At 39.0% G+C, this 27,615-nt stretch overlaps 1 protein-coding gene across 1 annotated transcript in view; it reads left to right on the forward strand.

Annotated features, from left to right (window-relative positions):
• SGPP2 (sphingosine-1-phosphate phosphatase 2) overlaps positions 1 to 27,615 on the forward strand; it is a 45,745-nt gene that overhangs the window by 10,539 nt on the left and 7,591 nt on the right. The window contains exons 2-3 of the mRNA XM_060767896.2: positions 4,409 to 4,567; positions 26,132 to 26,311. Coding sequence (XP_060623879.2) covers positions 4,409 to 4,567; positions 26,132 to 26,311 — 339 coding nt within the window. The remainder of the gene's footprint in view (positions 1 to 4,408; positions 4,568 to 26,131; positions 26,312 to 27,615) is intronic.

Here is a 27,615-nt window from a genome sequence, read left to right on the forward strand (position 1 = left end):
GAATTCAACATTGGAAATAAGTAAAATTTGATCCTATCCTTCCATTGTTTATATGAAGTTGAACCCAGTATTGCAAATATTTCAGTATCATTGAAAGTATAGGCAGTCATTTCACAAGTTTCCATATAAAAAGGCTGATTGAGGTACCATACAGTAATGCACAGTTAAAGCACTCCTACAAGATGGCCACCCAACTGCTGTTTAAAGAGCTACAAAGTAGGAGAGTTCACTCCCTTAAAGGGATTTGACTGTTGCACAGCTCTTACTGTCAGTAGGTTTTTCCTAATGTTTGATTAGCTTTTTCAAACTAGTCAAATGTGGTTTGAGCAATGCTACTATTACATGGATCTGTAATTGACCACACCCAAAAGGCACTCACCAGTGGTTCCACTTCATCCTGGAAAGATGTGACTAGTGGAGTGCTGCAGGGTTCTGTCCTGGGCACAGTTCTGTTCAACATTATTATTAATGGCTTGGATGAAGGTTTAGAGGGCATGCTTATCAAGTTTGTAGAGGGCACCCATTAGGAAGGATAGCTAATACTCCAGGATCGGAATTCAAAATGACCTTAACAGATTAGGGAGCTGGACCAGAACTAACAATGAATTCCAACAATGACAAATGTAAGTTACTCCACAGCAGAAAAAAAATGAAATGCAAAGATGCATAATGGGTGATGCTTGGTTTGACAACAGTCCATGTGAGAAAGGCCTTAGAGTCTTAATGGATAACAAGCTGAACATGAGCCAACAGTGTGATGCAGCAACTAAAAGCTAATGGGATTTTGGGCTGTATCAAAAGGAGTATAGTGTCTAGATCAAGCTTCCTCAAACTGCAGCCCTCCCACTGTTTGGGCCTCCAACTCCCAGAAGCCCTAATGAACTTGTTCAATTGTCAGAAATTCTGGGAGTTGAAGGCCCAAACAGCTGTAGGGCCACAGTTTGGGGATGCCTGGTCTTAGATCAAGGGAAGTCATGGTGTCCCTCTATTCTGCTTTGGTCAGGCATCACCTGGAATACTGTGTCCAATTCTGGGCACCACAGTTCAAAAGAGATATTGACAAGCTGGAAGGTGTCCAGAGGAGAGCGACTAAAATGATCAAATGTCTCAAGGCCTTGCCCTATGAGGAGCATCTTAAAAAACTGGGTATGTTTAGCCTGCAGAAGAGAAGGCTGAAAGGAGACATGATAGCCATGTATAAATATATGAAAGAATGTCATAAGGAAGAGGGAGCAGGCATGTTTTCTATTGCCCTGGAAACTAGGACTCAGAGTAATGGGTTCAAATTAGAGAGGAGATTCCATCTGAACATTAGGAAGAACTTCCTTACTGTAAGAGCTGTTCAGCAGTGGAACTTTCTGCCTGGGAGTATGGTGAGTTCACTCATTAACTGAAACTTCCTCCCGTTGATAGATTCCTATTCCATTAACATGTTTCCTGCTGACATTGAGGGTTTTTCCAGCTTTCCATTGATATCCATTGATTAGAATTAGCGCACAAGTTGTGAAAAAGATTTCATCCACTGCACTATTTATCACTCATAATGTATCATTTTCTCTTATTGGACCTACCCCTTTGTGCATACCTGAGCTGAATTGTTTAGTCCATCAAAGACTCATTTACATGTTATCAAATTCCTGGTTTCTGTGCTCCTCTGCAGGGGGGGCGGGGGTATGAATGGACTCAGACTTCCAACCTTTGAATGACAGCTATTGATTTTCTTGCCATGGGGAAATGCCAGCCAGTGATAACATCAGAGAGAATCACCAGACAATAGGAGCTCGGATCCTAGCTGTGCCATTTTTTAAGCCAATCAGAAGCTGGTGCGAATATTTCAAATAGCTGTCAAAAATGAATAAATATTTTCCAATGAAACATATTAGATCTTTGAGAGTGCAGACTCTATTCTGTCATCCTTTCGGGCCTAAAAGGATAAACTTCTGTTCTCTGTGCCTTCAATCTTGTTTGTGTCCTGATTTGACCTTTGGTGCATTGTGACATGCTGGGCCTCTGGACCCGCTGTTTTAGCGGTTACAGAAATCACTCAACATTCAGAAACTTTCTACTGTTGCCAATTTTTTTGTGATCCCCACATTGAGTTTGGGCTCAAGACTCTCAATTTTAGAAGGAGAGTTCTAGATGACGTTCCTTTAAATATGTAAAAATGGTTATCATATGCCACTTCTCCATCTTTGTTTCTCCAAAATAAATGTGCATAGTCCTATGTGCACAGCCCTAAACTATTCTTCATAGGACATGAGTTCCATATCTTTTCCATCTTGCTCACCCTCCTTTGGAGACACTCCAACTGGTCAATAGAGCTGATCCACACATTCTCCTGGAAGGTGGGGGACGTTTTCCAGTCAAGAGTCAAAGTGCATTATTTTAGTATTCTCAGATCCTACAATCCAATAGTAGATGGGGCCAAAGGTATAAAATGGGAGCCAAAAAAAAATATAAGAATGACTATCAATAATTACACCTCAAATGAGAGATTTTAATCTTTTAGAGTTGGGCAAAAGCTGTTTTTCAAAAACTCAGGAAACCACATAGAGAAGACAATGTAGTCACCTGGGGAACCTCTAGATTGGAGTATGTCAAATTTATTCGGCCTACCACCTTTTCAGTAAAAAATGTTCAGCTTACTTTTTGGATTATGTTTTTCTGCAATTGTCCGAGAAGTTTAAGGCATTGCGATCTAGAAACTCACTTTTCTAAGCTCTGGTTATATTTGTATCAAACAATGAAATCAAATGAATGTTCTTACAAAGGAATATCCTTACTGTATTCTTCTGATTTCCGTGCATGCTTGTTGTTTTAATTCATCCAGAATTAGGCTTTGGATTCCTAACTATATTGTGCCTTCTCTTAGTACCTGGGTCAGGAACAATAAATAATCTTGGAGTGAAGGAAATGCAGTATACACAATACTCATTTTAAAAAGCAACTGAACATCCTTTGCACCATCCTGGAAAAGGAAAGAATCTATGAAAAGAGTTGCCTCAGCTAATCATTTTGTTGCCCTGCCTTCTTAATCTAATCTAGTTTATAGCTCAAGTCATATTCATTTAGCATTGTTGAAGTTGTGACTGAACAATGTCTTATTTCCCTCATCTGTTTGCTTCACCTTATTTGTGTAAAGTAATTTATGTTGCGAAAAATGTGGAAATGCCCATTGCAGTGAATTAATACCCTTGATTCGAGAGGAGGGGTAGAATTAGCAATTAAAATAGCACAGAGCCAGTGATTGTTTTAGAAGAAGCAATAAAATATTATCTCTAGTAATGAAGATTATTCAGGTTTATATACAGTAGCTCATGGATTTGTCTGGTTTGTGTATGAACAAACTGCCTTTCTCACTAGTTTAAACCCAGTTCCCAGTATTAACCCATTTATCACTCACTTAAATTGCTCTTGAGTTTTCCAAGTTACAACATGGAGACTAAATCTTTAGCAGAAGTGAAAACTAGACAGCCCTTTGTTCTCTAAATGATTTGGGCTGTAACTGCTACCATCTCTTAACTGTGATTGATGGGAGTTATTAGCCAAGGCACCCCAAATCTCAATGGTTCCTCTGGAATATAGTGGTTGTTTAATTTTTAATATTTTTTTGGGTTCTAATATAATAATAAGGAGACTCAGGTCAGATCAGAATACACATACACAACAAACATTCAATGCTGTTTGGACAGACAAGGACAGAGCAGCCAGAAAAGTGGTATGTTGTGTTAATGTCCACCTTGGAGATTGTGCTCTAATTTAGCCACAGGGGGTGCTGTTGCTCCATGCTCTATGATGAAGAGCCATCTGGACTTCCTCCTTCCTTTTGCTTGCGACATTTCTGGTCTTTTTCTTTTAGTGGTACCCAATTTCTCTGCTGTAGCTCTAAGCTGTTTTCAAACTGCTTAAGTAAACAGTGAGCTAGGTTGACAGTCAAGTGTTCACAACAACCCGGGCTTTGAATTGGCAACCTTTCTGTTGGTAGATCTTATTCCTGCTGGTGGTGATTTGCTAGTTGAGCTATTGCTGGCCACCATTCTCCCAGAATGGCAGTTTACTTTTTGTAAGTTCAATGTAATTGATTTAAGACCATATTTCCTGACATATTCAAGATCTGGTTTTTTTTGGGTTTTTTTTTGCATATTATGGTAGACAAAAATCTGGTGTATCCTTCTGTCAATTAAAATACTAATGATAGTAAATGGATTTTTGTTATTTAGACAGAATTATTGTAATTTATAAATGCCAGTGTTTAATAGATCAATTTGAAACAATGTGGCACACTTACATCTTTAAGTTTGTCTGTGGTTATTTCAGTACCCAGTTGCTGTGTGTCTTCAAGTCATTTCTGACTCAACCCTAAGGAGAACTTATCATGTTTACTAACATATATATACTTCTCTCTTAGGACATGCTGCAGGACTATGTTGTCAAGAATTATTTCTACTATTACCTGTTCAGGATATCATCTGCAATGGGCCAAGAAGTTTTCTACATTACATTCCTTCCATTCAGTTACTGGAGCATTAACCAATACATTGCCAGAAGGCTGATTATCATGTGGCCTGTAAGTATTGCTCAGAGTCTCATTAATATAACATTTCTAGTTGTTTTCCACAAGATTTCTAGTTTTTCAGGCTTTTATGTATCTGGCTAAAGTCTATAAAGTAGTGAAGGTGCAGCTATTATGTGGGCAGGATATATATGGTTTCTCATACACACACACACACACACACACACACACATTACCATATATATATATTTGAGTATAAGCCTAGTGTTCAGCCCTTTCTTTAAACTGAAAAATCCCCCCTCAACTTATACTCAAGTCAAAGTTATTTATTATTTTACTGGATTGTTGTTGTTATTACATTGATTATTTTATTCTATATATTATTATTACTTTTACTTTATACTATTATTATTATTATTACATTTATTATTTTTCTCTATTTCTTATTGTTATTTTTACATTTATTGTTTTACTGTATTATTATTGTTATCACTACATTTATTATTTTACCTTATTGTTGCTATTATTTCATTTATTATTTAACGATTATTGTTATTATTAGATTTATTATTTTACTCTTATTATTACATTTCCATTATTTTACTCTATTATTATTACTTGTATTACATTTATTATTTTACTCTGTTATTATTGGAAGGATACGTAAACACATTTATATTGAAGAAGGTTAGAATAATGGTTTAATCAGAGTTTGGCAGTTTTATCTTAAATTACAATTTTATGTAAATATTCAAAAACATTTGAATATTTACATAAAATTTTATTGGTATCGATTTTTATTTTGAAATTTACCAGTACCTGCTGCATTTCCCACCCACAGCTTATACTCGAGTCAATACATTTTCCCAGTTTTTTGTGGTAAAATTAGGTGCATTGGCTTATATTGGGGTCAGCTTATACTCGAGTATATACAGGTATTTACAAAGAGCTTTGCATATGATAGAATCACACTGGAGGACCTAAAAATGCCTAGAGAAGTATTTTCTTTAAGCCTCTGGTATAATTCTGTGGTTCACCTCAGATGACAGGACACTTCTCTAGGCATCTATAGGTCCTTCAGCACAATTTTATGGTATGCTCTGGTAAGAAGTCCAAGGCATCATTCCTTTCGGGTAACCTCTGAGGATGCTTGCCATAGATGTAGGCGAAACGTCAGGAGAGAATGCTTCTAGAACATGGTCATATAGCCTGAAAAACTTACAACAACCCAATGCTTTCTAATGTTTCCCGAGAATCTCCTTTCTTGTAAATTGAGCCCATTGGTTTGGATTCTACTCTCTGGATGAGCAGAAAACACTCCTCACCTACATGAGAGCCCTTCAGAGATGTAAGGAGAACTATCATACCACTAGGTTCTTGTGGGGTTTTTTGGGCTATAGAGCCATGTTCTAGAGGCATTTCTCCTGATGTTTCGCCTGCATCTATGGCAAGCATCCTCAGAGGTAGTGAGGTCTGTTGGAATTAGGACAATGGGTTTATATATCTGTGGAATGGCTGGGGTGGGGCAAGGAGCTCTTCCCTGCTGCAGTTAGGTGTGAATGTTTAGCTGATCACCTTCATTAGCATTTGAAGGCCTGCCTGAGCCTGGGAAAATCTCTTGCTGGGAGGTGTTAATCTGTGCCTGGTTGTTTCCTCTCTGTTGTTTTGCTGTTGTAATTTTAGAGTTTTTTATTACTGGTAGCCAGATTTTGTTCATTTTCATGGTCTCTTCCTTTCTGTTGAAATTGTCCACATGCTTGTGGATTTCAATGGCTTCTCTGTGTAGTCTGACATGGTGGTTCTTGGAGTGGTCCAGCATTTCTGTGTTCTCAAATAATATGCTGTGTCCAGGCTGGTTCATCAGGTGCTCTGCTATGGCTGATTTCTCTGGTTGAAGTAGTCTGCAGTGCCTTTCATGTTCCTTGATTCGTGTTTGGGCACTGCGTTTGGTGGTCCCTATGCAGACTTGTCCACAGCTGCATGGTATATGGTAGACTCCTGCAGAGGTGAAAGGATCCCTCATACCACTGCTTAGTCTTTTTTTCCAGGCTGAACATATGCAAATTCCTCACTGGATGTGGTTCCCAGAAATTGTGAATGGCACTCTCGTGACCAGTTTCTGACCCAGCAAAGCATTCTTGGTGTGGCTTCTTGTTTCTCTGCTCAGAAGCTTGGCTCAGAACTTCCATTCAGTTTTGTCCCATCAGTTTCCTCACAGGGTTGTTTGAACTTGTGCCACTTGGAAGTGTCCTCTTCCACATGTTCTCCAATAAGCACTTTGCCACAGGAGAACTAAGATGGGAGAGTGATATGGATGGATTGTATTATCCTAGTTGGCAGGCAACTTAAATTGGCCTTCGTTTGTGCCCCGCAGCTGAAGCTAGATTGAAACTATTTGACCTGCATTTTAAGTTCAGGTGCATAACAATGCATGCTTCAGTGTGTTCCAGACACATTTATTCATCTTTGCTAATGATTTTAACTCTCTTTCTTTCTCTTGGCTTTTAAGAATGAGTTCTTATAATGAAAAAAAAGTGACAAAAACAAAGTAAATAGTTTCCCTCTCTTCTGATTCAAACACTTATTCTTGTGCATTACAGTTTTACATTCATGCTTATTTTGAAATCTGTCTAATTACAAACATAAAACCTTTTCCATCAATGTTTGTAGTGACCTCTGCTGGAGTTTGTTGGATAATACCCAAAATTACTAAGTTGCCACTTGTCAAGTAGTGTTGTGCTTCCCATTCCGCCACATAGTTTGGATTCTTTTTGCAGAATCTTAAACAATAAACCAGGAAAGATGGTTTCCCTTCCTTGAGTCACCATGCATTGCATAGGTAAGATCTGTAGGCCCATAAGAGACTTATTTGTGCAATCTTTCTTACATTGCCCATTGACTTCTGCTTCATTCTTCTAGCATTTAAGAGGTTTCCTATATGCGAATTTTATTAAGCAATTTTCCAGCTACTTTTTTTGCTCTTCCCTGTTATATGGCTACACCAATTAGGGCAGAAGCAGGCTTTTGGAAATGATTAGCCCCGGGCCCTACTTTGACCATTAGTTAGGTCCCCGCTCTGCACTTTACCCACTTTCCTGCCCTCTGCTACCTCATTGTACTAGCTGTGGCCCATCCCTATTATAGCTATTCAGCTGGTCCTGGAGATGAATAGTCCCAGGCACTACCCTGGCCATTGGTTAGGGCCCTGTTCTGCACTTTACTTCACTTCACTTTATTTCTTAATTAGTCGCTCTCCACCAAGGTGCTCCGAGTGACTTACAATCTAAAATAGCATTTACACAATATAAAAACATTCAACATAAAAACATTCAACAGTGACTATTTGGCAAATTAGATCTGATTACTTAAATGCACAACCAAACAGCCAAGTCTTGAGTGCCTTTACAAAAGGTTGCAACTCCGACATTTACCCACTTCCCTGGCCCTATGTTACCCTATTGGCCCAGTCCTCTTATAGCTGTGCAGCAGGCCTTGGAAATAAATAGCTCCAGGTCCCTCCTTGATCATCAGGCAGGACCATGCTTGCACTTTATCAATTCCCGAGGCCCTAGTCTACTTCATAGGACTAGCCCATCCCTCTCATAGTTATTGCGGTCCTCTCTGGAATTCTGGCCATTGGTAACTGAACCTGCCTGATGGAAATTATTATTAAACTGGCTTTCAATTTTAAATATGTACCACTGTTATATAGTATCATGTCTTTGTTTTATAATGATTATTCTGTAGGTTTTTATGTCGGTAATTGCAGTGCTTTACCTATGCTGGAAACCACCCTGGGTCCCCTCGGGGAGATAGAGCAATATACAAATAAAAGTTTATTATCATTATCATCATACTATTCAAGTAGGAGTGGGATAACCATATGGGGAATGCAGGAGGTTGAGAGGAGGCACACCATCTTCTCATGACCTAATTCCCATTTGGCACTTGCTTTAACCAAACTCATTCTCTGTATGCAGCAGTGAAAGGAATATCCATGTAGCACTCAGCAGAGGAACTGTGTCCAACCACTGCATCAGACTAACTAGACTGGTACAGAAATATGCAGGCTTTTGTGTCTGGTAATAGACTTCCCCTTAAAACAGGGCTGAACAACTGTGATCCTTTAAATATTCTTGGACTACAAATCCTCATCAGCAATAATCAGCATGGGCAAAGGTGAGAGATGATAGAAAATGCACTCCAAAAACACTTGGAGGCCCAAAGTTGCCAACTTATGATAATTATTATTATATTTATTTGTATCCCATTTTATCTCTGTAATTGAGATGCAAAGTGGTTCACAACAATTAAAGAATAATACAATTTTAAATCTCGAGCATATCAATATTAAAATAGAATTAAATATATATTATCTGACTTACTGCTGTTCTCATCAATCTGGGAATTGTATTCAAAATAACTATCCCTTCTCCCTTTCTCTTTAATCTAGTTTGAGAGAAAAGGCCAGAAACTTTGTTCTGAAGCATCCATGATTTAGGAAGAATTAGTAACTAGTCAAACTACACTTAAAACCAAACACATCAAATGAATTAGTTTGTGACATGAGATGATTTATTTGGATGAACATGAATTAGAAATTCTAAGGAAGGATGTGGTTTCTTGGATGAGTGTTACAAAGAAATAAAACAATTTCATCTCTTACTCAGGTCATTGCTTTTAAAGCCTGTGGTAGAGCAAGATTCCTCTTGTTTTAATACAAGTGCTACTTATTCATTTAGGCATCTTGTGTACAGATGATTAAGTAACTTGGATGTAAATTACTAACACTTGAGCAGGAATTGCTTTGTAGCTTTACAAATATTTTCACACCCTTCTCATTCTTTGACACCTGCAGCCAATGTATTGAAGGATTGTCCTTAACCTTTGCCAAGGGAGTGTCTGTTTCAAGGTGATATACTGCAAAAAAAAAATTAAGTGCTTGGCAGTATCTAGCCAAGAGCTTAAAAGTGCCTTGAACAAATCTATTTTTGATTGAAGGTGAGAAGTCTCCAAATTTTAATGCAATCATTTTGATGAGCTCATTTTTGGTTTTATGTGCATTTGTTCACAAAATTTCACCTCCAAATTTAGTACTTATTTGTATTCATCTATTTGATGAAGATCCCTTCTTTGTGTTTTAAGGTGAAAATACTTCCAGTTCTCCTCCTACTAAAAGATTGTTTACACAGGGAAAGTCTGAATTTACAATAGAGTTGGACAGAAGGCTAGATCCAGACTGAGGGACATGGTGAAAGTGGGGTTTCTTAACTAGTCCTTTTGATGGCTGCTCCTCCAGTCCTGTGAAATTGCTGCATGGATGAATGTGGGACCATGTTGAATAGGGTGCTGCAAAAGCCTGTCCTCAAACTGATCAAAGGTAACTTCCCCAAATGGAGATCTTTGGTCCATGGAAGGTATTACTGGCTGCAGCTCTTTTGTAAAGTTGGAGCTGTCAAGTGTTAACTGTATAAAAGGAACCAAGTCAGGGATCCTCAACTTTGTTGCAATGGGGAGTATGTTTGTAATTGGGAGAGAGTCATGCATCAAGAACCCAGGCCATGAGTGCTAATTTAGGGTGGCGGTTGGTCATTTACCACATAGTCACTGTGATGGTTGTGTTACACATCAGTCACACACACATACATACAAAACCATTTCCTAGGATGACAAAGTAGTGAAGGTAAAAGACAGTTCAAAGATAGGATTTGAGGCCCCACATACCTTTGAATCCAAAGTTTTTGCTTCAAGAGACATCCGTTTAACAGAAAGGCGAATCAGTGATTTCTCCAAATCAAATATGAAATTAAGTTATTCTTAGAAATATATGTCTGCATCTCTCAATTAGAATAAAGATCTCCCTCCATATTAAAACGTACTTTAAAAACTAATTAATATATGTTGCTTATTAAGGAATTTACAAAGTTTTTAATGTTGATATTTCTATCAATGCATTTTAATGCACCTAGGAAAATTCGCTATTTATTTATCTACAAATTACTTGTGTACCCTCTCTCAAATTGATGCCAATTCCCTTTCTTATTTTACTTTTGGAATATAACTTCAATCTATTGTTATGAAAAGACAAAAAAGTAAGTATCAGAAAATATGTTGATTATGCTACTTGCATCTTACTATTTCTAAACTTCTCTCCATACTTTCTGAATTATTACAAATCCTCTATTACAATTCTATTCAGATGTTCTTGAAGCCTATTATTGAAACAGGCCTCAGATAGGGAGTATGTAAGCTCTGTCTACTTTTTTGTTTTTCTTGCTGAAAAACAGCATATTTGAAAAGGAGAGCCTTTTGTATTGGTGGAGATTTTACATCAGTGGTTCTCAACTTGTGGGCTCACAGGTGTTTTGGCCTACAACTCCCAGAAATCTCAGCCAGTTGATCAGCTGTTAGAATTTCTGGGAGTTGAAGGCCAAACATCTGGAGACCCCAGGATGAGAACCACCTTTCTACATATAAGTACAAATGCTGATTCCCTTCCATTCCTTCAAATTTTATTACAAAGGAGATCTCCACAGTGCTGAACCTTCTCTCCAAACTTGGTTCAGTACCTTTGATAGCTCCTACTAGACTTTTCAATAAAACTCAAGAGTGGATTTACTGCACCTTTGATATGGAAGCTCAGTGGTTCTCAACCTGGGGTCCCCAGATGTTTTTGGCCTACAACTCCCAGAAATCCCAGCCAGTTTAGCAGCTGTTAGGATTTCTGGGAGTTGAAGGCCAAAACACCTGGTGACCTACAGGTTGAGAACCACTGCTCTAGCTGGCCAGGTTCTTGGTCATATGAAGACCTTTATTTATTTATTTATTTACTATATTTATACCACACTCTTCTCACCCAAAGGAGACTCAGAGCGGCTTACAGATTATGGCAAAATTCAATGCCGCATTATGCATACAAATAATAAATATAACAGTTCAAATTATAAAACAATTAAAACATATAAATGCAAAAAACATAGTTTCCTAATCACCCTCTCCCTACAGGCCAAACATAAGCCTGCTAGTAAAAGTGGTCTTATGTGTTATTAACCTCCATGGATAGAAGAGTTTCTCCTCTTCAGACATACTGCTTTTGCACAAGCAAAGATATTATGAAAGGTAGGAGCTGTGGTGGCGCGGTGGGTTAAAGCCTTGTGCTGGCTGAATTGCTGACCTGAAGGTCAGTGGTTCGAATCCATGAGACAGGGTGAGCTCCTTTGTGTTAGCTCCAGCTTCCCATGAGGGGACATGAGAGAAGCCTCACATCTGGTTGTACCCTGGGCAACGTCTCTGCAGATGGCCAATTCTCTCACACCAGAAGCAACTTGCAGTTTCTCAACTAGCTTCTGACATGATTAAGTGTGTGTGTGTGTAGAGTTGTGCAACGTATTCATCCACTATCCAGGCACATACAGATTGATATCTTCTCTGATCTGAGCCATCACCAAGGTAAAAACATATTTTAAAAATTTAAAGTGGGTGGGCCACTTGACCTTGGGACTGCTGTGAAAGATGTGATGCAGTTTGGGGATTCCAAGATCACATAATGGACACAATTCTCCATTGTGTCACAAGTTTGAGCATCCATTAGTCACAAGTTTCAGTGTCCATTTGAAAACAACCTTGGATAACAGTTTCTTAGAAAATAGCAAGTAGATCATAGAAATTTGCTTAATTCCCTAAAGACCAGATTGCATGCTGATTACAGAATTAGTTTCTATTCCAAGAGCCAAATGATAATTCAGTCTCAGCTGTCCAAATTGTGCCTGAGATCCTTCAGGTGGGAGGAGGAGTAGAACTATAAGTCAGCTGTTTCGAGCATGACAGGGGAACAGATTCTTGTGGATCGCAGTGGCTGTTGTCCAGTAAATGGGAATTAGAAGACTTTCATATTCCCTGTGTATCCTTTAAATTATGTAATGGTCATGAATACAGAACGATTATGAGGTTGCACATTCATTACTGTCCAACACAATTCTGGCTCATGATTTTAAAGACTTCTGGTAAACAAGAGACCTAAATGAGGCTTCCATGGGAATAAAATCTATATTTCAAGAATGTTTTCTTAATAAAATAATTTTGCAAACCTTTGGCCATCAAGCTATATCTCCCCCAGGAAAGCAAAGAAAAAAAGCAGTCAAATAATTCCTTTGTTGATTTTTGATAAGTCCGTGCACTGTCTCTTTCTGATAACACTTAAATATGCCAAGTTTATGTCTCACTCAGAGAGTAGCCCCTGGTGGCACAATGGGTTAAACCCTTGTACTGGTAGGACTGCTGACTGAAAGTTTGGTGGTTCGAATCCAAATTGGGGTGAGCTCCCATCTGTCAGCTCCAGCTTCTCATGTGGGGACATGAGAGAAGTCTCCCACAGAATGGTAAAACATCTGGACGACCCCTAGACAGTGGTCTTGCAGACAGCCAATTCTCTCACACCGGAAGCAACTTGCAGTTTCTCAAGTTGTTCCTGACACTAAAAAAAAAATCACTTAAAATATTTCATGCTGTTTCTTATATCTGCGATGTCACATTGTGAAGAGGGGTGTGATAGTGGGAGGCTGTCATTGTTGGGTCATTGTGATCATAGATACATACTCCTAATATGTGCATTAGGGAAAATACATATAAGGTATATAATAAATTAGGGGAGACTGAGCTCAAAAATGAATGAACGAACAGGACACAATGCAGTTCTGATAAAATATATTGATAGCATGGATCTATACAGTAAGCAAAATATAAAACAGCAATGCAATCAGAAAGATATAGTTGTGTATAAAAACACAATTGCAGTCAGCTTTGCGTGTCCATTAATACGACCATCCATAGCTTTAAAATATCCCACCACCACTGCTAAACATAATTCCCAAAAGCAAATCTCGATTTTTGTCATTTTATACAATGAACACCTTATGTATACTCTACTATTGTAGATAATGGGATCTGAACATCCACTACTTTTGGTATTAATGGTGGATCCTAGAACCAAAGGCCAGTGGATATCACCATAGCAAAAACACCTACTGGGATATGGCTACCCCGACCATGCTGAATGGTGCTTTTCTTTTGTAATGGACCATTGGAAAATGATATTCAAGACTCCTTTAAATGAATGCTGGATTCAGCAGCACTCTAATTAGGCCGCTGCGAGAGAACATAAACATCTAGATGCAGCTGTCTTCTGTTACAGTAAATGTTTCTTTTAAATTAGGCTGACTTCCAAGAGGAAGAGACTTTGTCTTGAAGATTGCATTTGGATTTAGACTAATTGGTTAAGAGCTTGCTTTCTGGTATTGAGTAGGCAAGGAAGAAGGGTTGGGTGTGCGCCTTTTTCCTGTGATTTGAAACCTGAGACAGAGTCATTCTTTGGATGGATTATAAACTAAGTACATAGCAACTTTGTATGTGTGGGAGAGGATGAAACAAAAGGTATGAGCGAGTTAATATTTAAAGTGATCAAATAGTTTTTATAGAGATCAATGAGGCACAAAGGGAGTGATACAGTTGTACACAGCAGAGACTGTTGCTAGAGTGAGTGGGGCAAAATACTCCTGCCCCATCAGTTGAAGAAAATATCATTGTGTATGTGTTCTGCCATGCTGCATACACAAGCATGCATATACCATTGTCTCTTTTGTCTTGTAGCATCCCATCTGTATGGAACTGGAGAATGGGTGACCATATAACTTTACCAAGACAGTGTCTGTTTTCAAAGGGTGTGGTGTCCAGAACTGGATACTGTACTCTGCCTTGGTCAGTCTTCCCCAAGAAGACTACGTCCAATTCTGGGCAGCACAATTGAAGAAGGATGTTGAGAAGCTGGAACATGTTTAGAACAGAGTGAACAAAATGATCAAAAGTTTGGAAGTCAAGTCCTTTGAGGAATGGCTTAGGGAGCTGCATATGTTTAGGTTGGAATATAAATAATGAAGAGGGAACATGATAGCCATGTTTAAATATTTGAAATGATGTCCTATTGAGAAGGGGTAAAGCTTGTTTTTTGGTGCTCCAGAGAATGATATGGAGCAACAGATTCAAACCATAGGTAGAGAGATTGTATTTAAACATCAAGAAGACCCTCCTGACAGGAAGAGCTGTTCAGGAGTGGAATATGTTGCCTCGGAGTGTGATTGAGCCTCCTCAGGAGGTTTTTCAAAAGAGGATGGATGACCATCTGTCAGGAATACTTTGATGGAGATGAACTGGAGATGGACTGAATGGCCTTTGCATTTTCTTCCAACTTTGATTCTATGATCCATTCTCAGTTTGCAGGCATCCTCTATTTGCAGGCATCTGCCAGATCCAATTTTTATCTAAAAACCAGACAAATAAGTGTCTTGAGTGTAGTCCGCATGCTGTTTGGCTGTCCATAATCTTTTACCCTATGAGAGTGCCTTATGTTGCCAACCTGTTGGAAAACTGAGAGCACAGTAGTGGGGCAAAACATTCATGCTTAGTGACTGATTCATACATAGTTTGGTCAAGATAGTGCAGGGATTCACTTAATCAGTACCCAAATTATCAGGATTATGTTGCCACATGAATTAGCTAAAGTTGTTGCGAATCGATGTATTGTCGAAGGCTTTCATGGCTGGGATCACTGGGTTGTTGTAGGTTTTTCGGGCTCTATGGCCATGTTCTAGAGGTATTCTCGCCTCACGTTTCACCTGCGTCTATGGCAGGCATCTTCAGAGGTTGTGAGGTTGCTATGAATCATACCAAACAACCTCTGGAAGACCACAGAATTACCATTTATGATTAGTAGAAGAGCAGAAGAGCAGTGTCACTGATATGTGTGCCCAGCATACAGTTTGGTTCGCACTATAGGTAAAAAGAAAAGATCTTGCAATTAAGTGAGAATACACACGGTGAGATTATGGAAACTATCACTTGGCTGGCTATGCTACTTTGTTGTTGTGAAATGGTTTCTGAGAGGGAAGGTTATGCTTCTGCAAGAGCAGCAGAGTTCCTTTGCATGCCATTAATAAAATTCTCATTCTAGGTGTTTTTGCTAGTAAAGTATCCTTCTTCATCTTTAAAAAAAATCTTACAAGGATAGTTATCTGTGAGCCACATTGGAGCCCTGTGAACATTTAGGACATTTTTGTATTGAGACATCCTTATGCAAGTGTTTCTGCCACACTTACATAGTGTTAAGGAAAATGAGTCATCTATTTCTTTGGCCTGAAGTCTAGCTAGACTATTGACTCCATGCATGTGAGGCATCTGTTCTGTACAGAAATAACTGCAGTTAACACGTGTGCAGGTTTGGAAGAGAGCCAGTGTTCCTTTTAGGTTCTAAATTACTATGAGAAGGTGCTTTATCTTTTTTTGTTTCTTTAAACCTGGGACTAAACTTCTTCCACCTCTAATATTCCTGTTTCTTTCATTCCTTGGAATCAGAAAGTATTGAAGGTTGCAGCAGGGAAATGGAGGCAGGATAAACTTGATGGCTTGAGCAGAATACCACTCGCTCATCACATGGATCAAACCTGTTGAAAACGCATCTTTGCTCTCTCTCTCTCTCTCTCTCTCTCACTTTTTAAAGAAGTGTTATATTTTCCTAGTCATATTATAAATAAATGCTAAAGAAAAATGAACTGGGAAACAAAAAGGGAAGAGGCATCCCTTTCTGACTGTATAGAACTGAGTAGGTGCCATCTCAGTGTCTTTGTTATTCTCATTCTCTCATTTAATTGTTTTATTTAAATTAATTTAGAAACAATTTTCATGAAGTAACATATGGTAAAATACCGTTGCCTGCCATATCGAGTTCACAGTTATATGTTAATATTGGTCACAGCGTAGCCTTGGTTGGTGGGAAAGTACTCCTGTCACATTTCCCTTATCTTTGGACATGTGCCTTGGGGTATAGGACTGCTGCCAAACAATTTCTAAGCAAAGTTTTGTGCCTGTATTTGTTTACTGTAATTCCTGTGTGTTTCATTAGTGCATCTCCATTGTTTTGCCATTCTGTGATGAAAGACCAGCATGACTAAAAAGGATACAAACATTAGATGAGAGGTGCAAACTTTGCAGGAGACTTGGCAAGTTTTTTGGGTTGGTTCATTACTGCCCTCAAGTGGTAACTTGCATATTTGAATGAACAATTGAAGGTTGAAGGTCAGGCTTCAAAACTGAAAAAGTAAAATCCAGTGATTTTTAGTGTAGATGTTTTACACAGACATCAACATTCCTCTTCCAACAGGGTCAAGTGATCTACATAGAGATGTTTATGGAAGTTGAGTATCACAGCTAAAGGAGACAGAAGTAGGAATGTGTGTGTGGTAGTCATCAAACATATCACCAGCCACAAGCTAAACAAAAAGGGTAAAACTCTGTACATTTGCATGTAGGAAGAAATTCATTGGGCCCCAAAGGCTTTAATGAATAGATGAGCTTCAATAAAGTGCTAGAATGATGCAGCATTAGTGCCAATTGGGCCTCCTTATTTCTCAATCAAGGTGCCACAGCAGAGAAGGCCTCACTGTGATCTCAGGATGATATTGCTCCCACTAGTGGAACACAAAGGAGTGTCTTTCCAGTAGACTTCTGTTGTCAAGGAAGCATATGTAATGAGTCTTGCCACTTGTTTGGGACAGATTGTGTCAACCAGAGCGCCCTTTGTCTTCCCTTCTGTAGTAAAACACCTGTCTGCTGTGGTTCTGGAGAAGGCCTTTAACATTTCCAGGACAGCTTCTTCTTCAGGGTTGTTCCTACAACTCTTCTCTGCATCCTACCTCTAATACCTTGACTTTTCCTAAGCTATCATTCCTCTGTATTCCCTACAGTGCCTCTGTTTTTAGAGTTTGTGTTGTAGTTTTCCTTGGTACTGAAGAAGTTAAACTGGAGCTCGGAATGCAAACTAAATAGCATGAGGTGGATGCTTTTGCTTCAGTTTTTCAAGCACCGTACAGAAAAATTAGTCATGCTTCGCCCCTCAACTTTCACGAGTCATACAATTTAATCCCCATGCATTGCTTTGAAATTGTCAGCTCGGCTATCTTGCACCACCCATTATGCTTAGGTTTTGTTGCTTCACAAACCGAAGGCAGAGCTCTAAAACAGTTTTTTTGTATTGCAAGACAAAGAGATTTAATGAAAATGGATTCTTCAAAAATAAATATAATTTTTTCATTCTTGTTGCTTTTCCACATATCACTCTGCAATCATCTCCAGGATTCATGCATTGCACTGAAACAGAGATACCTTTAAGAGGCAATTTGGCAGAACACCAAAGTTGAAATAGAACCTTTCAGAAGACATAGGTCTTTTTTACACAAAGCTGCCCAATCACAATTGTAGCACGATGATTGCGAGTGTCAAAGGAACTTATCACAACAAAATCAGTGCTTTCTTCCTCTTTTGCCATTGCTGCTCATTTCTTCTTCTGTGTGCCACTCAAAACATAAGATTGCGTTCCTGCTCAAAGGGTTATTAATAAAGTTTGATAATACATTATAAGTCTACCATTTCTTTTTCCTCACTTTATTACACTTCATCTATTATTATTATTATTAATTTATTTACCACATTTGTATACCGTCTTTCTCAGCCCGAAGGCAACTCAAGGCAGTTCACAATCAGCAACAATTCAATGCCCCAACAGACATAAAAACAATTAAAACATTTGTCACATAATATAAAACCATACAAAAACAATAAAAACATAAATCATTAGCGTCTCCTTGTTAAAAACATTTTCCAATTGCATCGTCCAGTCATTCTGTGGTTTCATATTTACCTGTTATGCTGCATTAGTGAAAGCTTGCTCAAAGAGCCAAGTTTTGATTTTTTTAAGAATTAACTCTTCATCACAGAGATATTTATTAGGATACAAACAGCAGAGGCTCTGCTTCCAATAATGGAAAGGCACACTGTCAACAATTGTTGTCCCCAGCTGTTAACTGCAAGCAATAAAAATGGTAAAATGTATCCCATGACTGTAAACATTCCAATTCTTCTACAATTCATATTTTTTCCTTCTGTGTTAGCTAACTGGAGCTAATCATAGGGATTCTACAACGCCCCTACTAAAGCAGCTTCAGTGGCTGCTGATAAGTTGCTGGGCCCAATTCAAAGTAGGTAATGACCTACAAAGCCCTAAATGGTTCGGACCCCACCTATCTGCAATCATATCTCCCCCTATGAATTGGCATGGGCTCTAAGATCTGCTGGGGAGGCCCTCTTCCCACTCCCACCATCGTCACGAGCATGATTGGCGGGAATGAGGGAGAGGGCCTTCTCGGTGGTGCCCCCCCTTGACTCTGGAATGCCCTCCCCAGAGAGATAAGACAAGCCTCGTCACTATCCTCCTTCCACAGGGACCTGAAAAATTGGTGGTTCCAGCACGCCTTTGGAAATGATTAGCCCCAGGCCCATCCCTGACCATCAGCTAGGACCCTGCCCTGCACTTAATCCATTTCCCCAGCCCTGTGCTACTTCGTTGCACTAACCTTTGTCCAGCCCTCTCATAGCTGACTAGGTCCACCTTGTAATTCCCGGCCATTGGTAATTGAATTCCTGTTTGAAGGAGAAATACTGATACTGGTTTTAAATGTTTGTGATCACTTTTTATAGGATTTATGTTCATGCTTTATAATGTTTATTTTGTATGGTTTCGTGCCATTCGGCAATTGAATGTTTTGCCTATGTTGGAAACCGTCCTGAGTCCCCTTGGGGAAATAGAGCTGTATATAAATAAAGTTTGTTTATTTATATACTGCTTTCTAAATGTGATTTATATTAGCAAGAGATATAAATGTTGGGATGGGTAATAGGAAAATTAGTTTTAAATTCTGATCTGTGCATAGATTAGCATGGGGTTCCTATCCTCGTGGGGCCTTGTTCAACTGCTCATGTGTTAAAACTGCACTGGCTATGTCTTTTCTTAGTGGAGTTGCATGATTACAGGTAGTCATGTAGCTCTTAAACATGGAATAGATGGCCATCTCTCAGGAATACTTTGATTATTCCTGTATGGCAGAGGGTTCAACTGGATGACCCTTTTGGTCTCTTCCAACTCTATCATTCTGTGAGCATGATTGTCCCCCGTCTGTGTAATTGCACAATTATGAGAAAATTACATATGAACTGAATACATGGAAAGAAAGGTGGGACTAACTACATGTAGAACATCAGCAGCAGGAAATGGGGTGTGAAAGTGAACATTTTACTATCTGCTTTCTAAATGTGATTATTGCAATAAAACAGCCTTATGTGATAAAAGCCATAAAGTGTCAACTGTAAATAAAATGTCTTTGAGAAAGAAAGATTTGGGGCAAAATCCAGTTATTAGTCTCAGCTACAGTTGACCAAATTAATTTGCTGAATGGCATTCTAAGACGTGTGTAAATCCCACTATTTCAGTGGGTCTACCCCAGTTGGAGAGTAGTTGTTGAATTTAGATATTCATAGAATCATCACCACTATTTTGATAATGTGTTCCTTTTTTATTTGCAACCTAAAATGTGTTTTCACGGGGTGGAATGCTCAAACTGCAAAACTTTTATGTTGTAGTTTGTAGGAGAATTTACTGTGCAATTTATTTATTTGTTTCAGAAGCGAATTGAGTGTACAGTTAACAAAAAATGAAAACCTTGGCATTATACTAGAGTTGCTTTGACCAAAAGTTGGCCACTTGGAGTATTTCTGGTGTTGCTGTGAGAAGGTCCTCCTTTGTGCATGTGGCAGTGCTCAGACTGCATTGTAGTAGGTGGTCTGTGATTTGCTATTCTCCACACTTCCATGTCACGGACTCTAGTTTGTAGCCCATTTCTTAAGATTAGATCTGCATCTCGTGGTCCCAGAGTGCACTCTGTTCAGCACCTTCCTAGTCACCCAGTCTTCTGTGTTCCCAGAGTTTCTCATCCGGTATCAGCCATGGATTGGCATTTCTGGTTTTAGCCTGCCACTTTTGGACTCTTGCTTGCTGAGGTTTATTTCTGTAGATCTTAGACAGCTGTTTCTTGATTTAAGATGTTGCCATGCAGATTGATATCCAAACAAAGAATGGGCTGGAGATGTCGCTGCCTACTGTGACTGTGCATTAATTGATTCTGGTTGCTGTAACTTTTATTCCATTAGTACTTTTTAAGTCTAGCATAGTAATAACTTATTTCTGCCTCAGCTTGTGTGAAGGTTTTTGAAAATAATGTTTTCTATTTATCCTTTTGAAAAATACAGTGCACACTTTGTTTCTTTAAATCCTATTATGTAAAGATGAATAGTACTTTTCTATGTAACATATGAGGTTCTGGGTGTTAACATTGATTTACATGTTTAGAACTGCTCCATGCAAGTGCTATGTTGCTCTTCTCAGAACTTCCCTTTTTTTTCTCTCCCCATGAAGAATTTCAGATGGCATAGTACAAAAATGGTTTGTTGTGTCACACAATATGGGTTTTTGTAGTGGTGATTTCTGTTCTTTTTGGTTTTGTTGATTTTATATGAGAATAAATAGATGCTTCTTGCAGATGCTGGGGGGGGGGGGGGGGGTTGTACTATAGTTGATCCTCTGTATCCCCAGTTTGCCATAGATGCAACTAACCTCAGCTCAAAAATATTTTGAAAGTATGGGGGGGGGTGGAAATCCCCCAACAAACTTTAATTTTTCTTAATCCTGAACATTGTGCTAATGCGTTGGCATACCTTGCTGTCGCTTCCCGCTATTTCACAGATCATCAGACTCTCTCTGGCTCTCATTAGAGTTGTTCAACATCTTTTATGTCATTATAATAATAACACTTTATTTATATTCCGCTTTATCTCCCCGGAGGGACTTGGAGAGGCTTAGTTTACATATATAAGGCAAACATTCAATGCTTATTTAAACAATGAACAACAACATACAGGACACAGAAAGAGGTAAAGGGCTTCCCCTTTCCATCTCCGGCATCTGGAGATGATGCTCAACTCTGGCCATGGGGAGGTGCTCTTGTTCCATTTTTCCATGCCAAGGAGCCTGTTGTCCATAGACTTTCTCCAATCGTTGCTGGCATGTCTGTATGGGGTGCCTTTTTACCTCCTTGCCAAGGTGGTACCTATCGATCTATTCACATTACATGCTTTCAGACTGCAAGGTAGGCAGAAGCTAGGGCTGACAGCTGGGAGCTCACTCTGACTCGCAGCTTTGAACTGCTAACCCTGCAGCTAGCGGTTTAACCATTGCACTACCATGGCCCCTGTGCACATTTTACAGTGCTATTGTATAGAATGGGACTTGAGAATCCATGGATTTTGGTATCCATGGAGGGGAGTGAGAGGTCCTTGAGCCAATCCAGATACCGAGGACTCGCCATATATTTCCAAGCTTTGGATCCTAATTGACAGTGATTATATTTGGATCTGGCATACATTTATCGTAGCAAAACAATGTATACTTCAGGTTGGAAAGATCATTTTTCAGTGACCAATATATTTCATTTTATGCATGTATGAATGCATATTTCACAGATTACAACCCCAAATAGACTTCATTAGATATATAGACAGTAGGGCTGGTCAATTCGTTTCGTTAATTTGTAATTCGTTAAAAAATTCGTTAATTTTTGAATTACGAAACGATTACAAAACTTTTTTTTTAACCTGGAAGTGTTTTTAAATATCGAAACGGCAGGCGCCAAAAAATTTTGTATTTCCGTCCATTTCGGAAATACGTAAGATGGCCGCCTGCCGATGCTTGCTGGGAGCTCTCCTCTCTCGGCGCCGGCTGAGCAAGCGAGCGAGAGGGCGAGCGAGAGGGGCGAGCGAGCGGCGAGCCAGAGGGGCGAGCGAGCGGCGAGCGAGCGGCGAGCGAGAGGGCCCGCCAGAGTGAGTGCCTGCCTTCCCTCCTTAATAATAATTTTAATTTCTCCTCCCTATTCTACTAAATTAATAATTAAATTTAAAAAATATTTTAAAAATATTGAAAAAAAAGGGTGCCATCTTTACAAAATGTTTTGTAAATATTTACGAAATTTCGTAAATACCGAACTTTTTTTTTGGAAAATTTTGTAATTATTTTAAATATCGAAACAAAAAAAAAAACCCCAATTACAAATCGATTTTAGAAACAAATTTTTGCGTTGTTACCCAGGCCTAATAGACAGCTTAAAATATGTGCCTAAGCCATGACTGTATTTAAGAATCTTCTATATTTCACCAGTCTTTCTTTCCGTCTTTCGTCTTCTCTCACTGCATTCATAATTTACTTTTTAAAATCATTTTAGCAAAAGTAGGTCTCCATTATAAATTTTGCAGTACATCTCCAGCAGTCAGCCCATGCAGCTCTATGACACTTCTCACATATCCTTTAAAGTGCACGAGTGGCTTCAGCTGAACCCCTTATTATTGCCATTTTATCAGTTACTGGTTGCAATTGTATCCTACCTTTCATTCAATGAGTTCAAGTTGCTGCACATACCTCTCATTTTCATTTCCTTGTTATCTTCCAACAACATTACAGTGTAGGAGAGGCTGAGAGGGAGTAACTGCTCAGTGAGATTGTATTGTCAAAGGCTTTCATGGCCAGAATTACTGGGTTGTTGTAAGTCTTTCAGGCTGTATGACCATGTTCCAAAAGCATTCTTTCCCGATGCTTCATCTGCATCTATGGCAGGCGTCCTCAAAGGTTGTGAGGTCTGTTGGAAGCTAGGAAAATGGGGTTTATATATCTGTGGAATGTCCAGGGTGGGAGAAAGAACTCTTGTCAGTTGGAGCTAGGTATGAATGAATGTAATCAATTGGCCACCTTGATTAGCATGTGATGGCCTATCAGTTTCAAGGTGTAGCTTCTTACTGAGGGAATCTTTTGTTGAGAGACAATTATTTCTTGCCTGGAGTTCCCTGTTTTTAAATGTTATTCTTTATTTACTGTTATGATTTTAGAGTTTTTTTTAATACTGGTAGCAGGTTTTGTTCATTTTCATTGTTTCATCCTTTTTGTTGAAATAGTCCACATGCTTGTGGATTTAAATGGTTTCTTTGTGTAGCCTGACATGGTGGTAGTTAGAGTGGTCCAGCATTTTTGTGTTCTCAAATACTATGCTGTGCCCAGGTTGGTACATCAGGTGCTCTTCTATGGCTGACTTCTCTAGTTGGAGAAATCTGCAGTGTCTTTCATGTTCCGTGATTCGTGTTTGGGTGGTGAGAATTTGAACCTTGCTGTCTCTAGTCCAGCCACCTAACCACTATACCAGACTGGCTCTCATGCAAATTCATTCTAATACAAATGCTAAAAACAAACAAAAAAATGATGCTAGCTTGAAACATGCCACTCTAACAAGATATCAGCAGTTTCACTCCAAGGCCAGAAAGACTAGGGATGTGATCCATCATTCTGGTGTTATCACCAGATCCAACAGCATTCGCAAACCGGTTTCGACCACTTCTTAACCCAGCTGCACAGTTTTGTGTTAATTGTCAGTGGCTTGTCTTCAGGCATTCTGCAGTTGTGTTCTGAACAAATGCCTTCTTGTTAAGTGAAACCCATGTGTGGAAGTGTAGCTAAAATGATGACAGAAGAGCATTCACCAAAAGAAGGTCAGTTTTGCCTGGATCTGCAGATGTGAACTGATAATAAAAAAACCACTTAGTCTTTTTCTGTGATCTTGACCGTATGATCCAACCAGACACCAAATTAGTACAGGCACAATTCATAGTTAAATATGTTTCATGGTCATCAAAGGGACAGTAACACTTCTGAAACAGTATTTTGTGCTGTCAGTGAAAGCAAAAGTATCTGTTGACATGCCTTGAGTCCTTTATTGGTACATGTGTGAAAGTTTGTTGATAAAGACATATGGAGATGGCAACCAGATTCTGATGGTAATATTTTCTTTGGCTTGATGTTACCACATATCATTTGATCTTCAGCACTTTCATAAACGTTTTTAAAATAACACTTTGAGCTTTAAATAACTACTTAAATTCAGAATAAGCTATGTAGGGTTTTCTCATTTTTAGGATGAAAAAACATCCAGCCCCAAAAGACAGATGTCTCTTTCACATTAGGCATGTATATCATTACTGGCCATAGCTTCATCCTATGGGAAACTGGAATTTGTATTTCCATATGATATGTGTAGACATAGCCAGAGAGCTGTAGTGCAGTGGTTCTCAACTTGAGGTCCCCAGATGTTTTGGGTCTGCAACTCTCAGAAATCCCAGTCAGTTTACCAGCTGTTAGGATTTCTGGGAGTTGAAGAACTAAAACATCTGGGGACCCCAGGTTGAGAACTACTGCTATAGTGTCTCACCAAACTACAAGTGCCAGTATTTTTTAGGATGCAATCATGGCAATTAAAATAGTTTCATAGTTTTTACATTGTCAGTGTAAAAGAGACTGTGTTCTTGATAGAAGAGTGGGAAATACTTCAAAACTGAAACTTAAAAGTTACATCTTCAAAACTGAAACTTAAAAGTTACATCTTGGAACACTGTGCAAAGAAGAGGGAGAATGAGGAAACACAACCCAGTGACTAGAAAATAATTTATGATATCGCAATAAGATTCTGTAGATTCCTTCTATGTTTTTAATAATCTCATTCATGGCTTTCCAGAGAATTCCTCAAAGTATGTATAAGTAATTAAAGGAAAACTATGCGTCAGTTTTTTTGATTTTGACAGTAACACTTGTTGTTTGGGTTTATAATGTCCTACTGTGACCTTAGAAAATATTATTGGCTCTATTTATGATGACATTCCTTTAGTACCTCTCATGTTACAACTATTTTTAAAAGTAATGCTGTTTAAAAAAAATTGTAGTTATTTTGGTGTTATATTTTATAGTTACCAGCCTATGTTTCCATAAAGGAGCTGCTTGGTGACCCAAGGCAGTCTATAAATGTTTGACAGTGGGTAGAAAGATGCCTGACTTCAGGTGGATTCTGTCATCCCTTGTGACAACCTTGAGTACAGTTAGTACTGGTGGCTATTTGGTTTCCAAATCGGTGGGTAAGTCCACTCCAGGTTCTAGTCTCAACTTTCAAGGGTGGTCAAGCTCGGCATCTTGGATAGCACCTCTAACTAAAACCCAAGGTGGATTCAGCATCTCATTGGAAGCCACAAGCACCCATTAGTAGAGTTATAAAGTAGAGCTGGTCAAAGGGCATTATGTGGGCAGCCTAACCTGTTTCAGAAGGCTAAAGTAGGGGAGGCAAGCATGTATATTCTCCCCAGCACTCTGAAAAGGGGTAAGATGTTTATAACAAAGCATAATAAATAAAGCAAGAAAGCCTTGCTCTCAGCTGTTAGTACCAGTGTTTTTTTTTTGTTTTTTGTGTCAGGAGTTACTTGAGAAACTGCAAGTCACTTCTGGTGTGAGAGAATTGGCCGCCTGCAGGGATGTTGCCCAGGGGGTGCCCAGATGTTTTGATGTTTTACCATTATTGTGGGAGGCTTCTCTCATGTCCCTGCATGGGGAGCTGGAGCTGACAGAGGGAGCTTATCTGTGCTCTCCCCAGATTTGAACCTGTGACCTGTAGGTCTTCAGTCTAGCTGGCACAAGGATTTAACCCATTGCGCCACCAGGGGCTCCTAATACCAGTGGTGATAGTAGTGAATTGCTAGACAAAAGAATACTGAGTTAATTACTTTTTGAAACTTGAATATAAGGCCATCTCTGTTTTCTGTTTCCAGGTGATCATGTATATCGGCCAAGTCTCGAAGGATCTCCTGAAGTGGCCTCGTCCTTGTTCGCCACCAGTTATCAAGCTAGAAGAAAGGACAACCGCTGAATATGGAATGCCATCTACTCATGCAATGGCAGCAACAGCCATCTCTTTCACTTTTGTTCTTGCATCCACAAACCAATATAAGGTAGAGACAACAAGAAGCAATGTGTAACTTTTCTAAACCATTGGACACTTCCTGCTATAACATTTAACTGAGCCTGACTCAGTCTCTAGGAATTACTCCATGTGTTGTCCTCCTTCTCTTGTACTGTCATCTCAGATCAACCTGCTCAGCCAATATTTCCAAATTGGAAGCACTGGTGGTTGCACTAACTATGACGGCCAGGTAACCTGATCCAAATGTCGCTTATCCCAAAGCTAGATGATTCGATCAAGCTTTTATCATTCCTGGAGATTGGACTGAATCCATGCATAGCTGGGTTGGATTGAGATGTACTAGTAATTATTTTTATTTAGCAGTTCTTTTGATTTAGTCATCTATTTTAGTTTCCATGTAGATAGATTTGAGACTATGTTAGTCATGACTATATTGTCCCTCCACATTTCCAAGTTCCATTTTTGTGAATTTGATTATTAGCAGATTCGATCAATATGTTTTCTCTAGGAATCTCTAGGTCCTCCAGTTTAATCCTTCCCCATTGAGTTACACTGCAGGACCTAGAGATTTCTACAGAGAACACCTCTCCAGACATTTGAAGGTCTTCTAGCATGACTCTATGATCAACTTCTGACATTGGACAAACTGGGGATTCCTTGACGTGTTCTCTCAGGCTTAAAAATGGTTTTTATTTAGTTTTTTTTCCATTTTAAGGGATTCATGTGGATGTGGAAGTTAAGTTTGTCTTATTTCATCCCATTGTTTTCAGTTTTATGAACTCTAGATCCAAGTCCTATGTCTCATGAGTGTACAAAGATACCGTAATTGCTTTCGCTTCCAGTCCATTCCTGAATTTGCCTTTTCTAGTAATTGGACTCTTTCAGTGAACTTTTTCACTGAAAGAGAGAGAACACTGGAATGTGTGAGGCCAACTTACACCAAAAGTGCACAACCCTTACAGCCCTGAGGACCATAAGAAAATCCAAAATATGTAAAACAATTAAAACTGGGCTTGGTGAGTATTGAGAAACCCTGGTGAAGAGAATCCTAGATGTGAGTTTTTGCATAAAATTTTATTTCTGAGCAGAAAACATGTTTTTTAATAGAAAACTGTAGAAAAGATTTGCATAGTGAACATATTTCCTACACAGAAGACATGCCCCCCCCAACGAAAATTGTTTCATATATGCACACTAAGTCTAAAGTTGTGTATAGTTTTTGAAAACGAATTTACCATGATTTTCTTGGAATTGAGGAAAACTGGTGAGATTATGCATTCTTGTCTGTAAGAACAAAATTTACAACATTGGAGACTCTCTTTCAGTGTGGCA

Source organism: Anolis sagrei, chromosome 3, assembly GCF_037176765.1.
Source record: "Anolis sagrei isolate rAnoSag1 chromosome 3, rAnoSag1.mat, whole genome shotgun sequence".
NCBI classification, from domain to species: Eukaryota; Metazoa; Chordata; class Lepidosauria; order Squamata; family Dactyloidae; genus Anolis; species Anolis sagrei.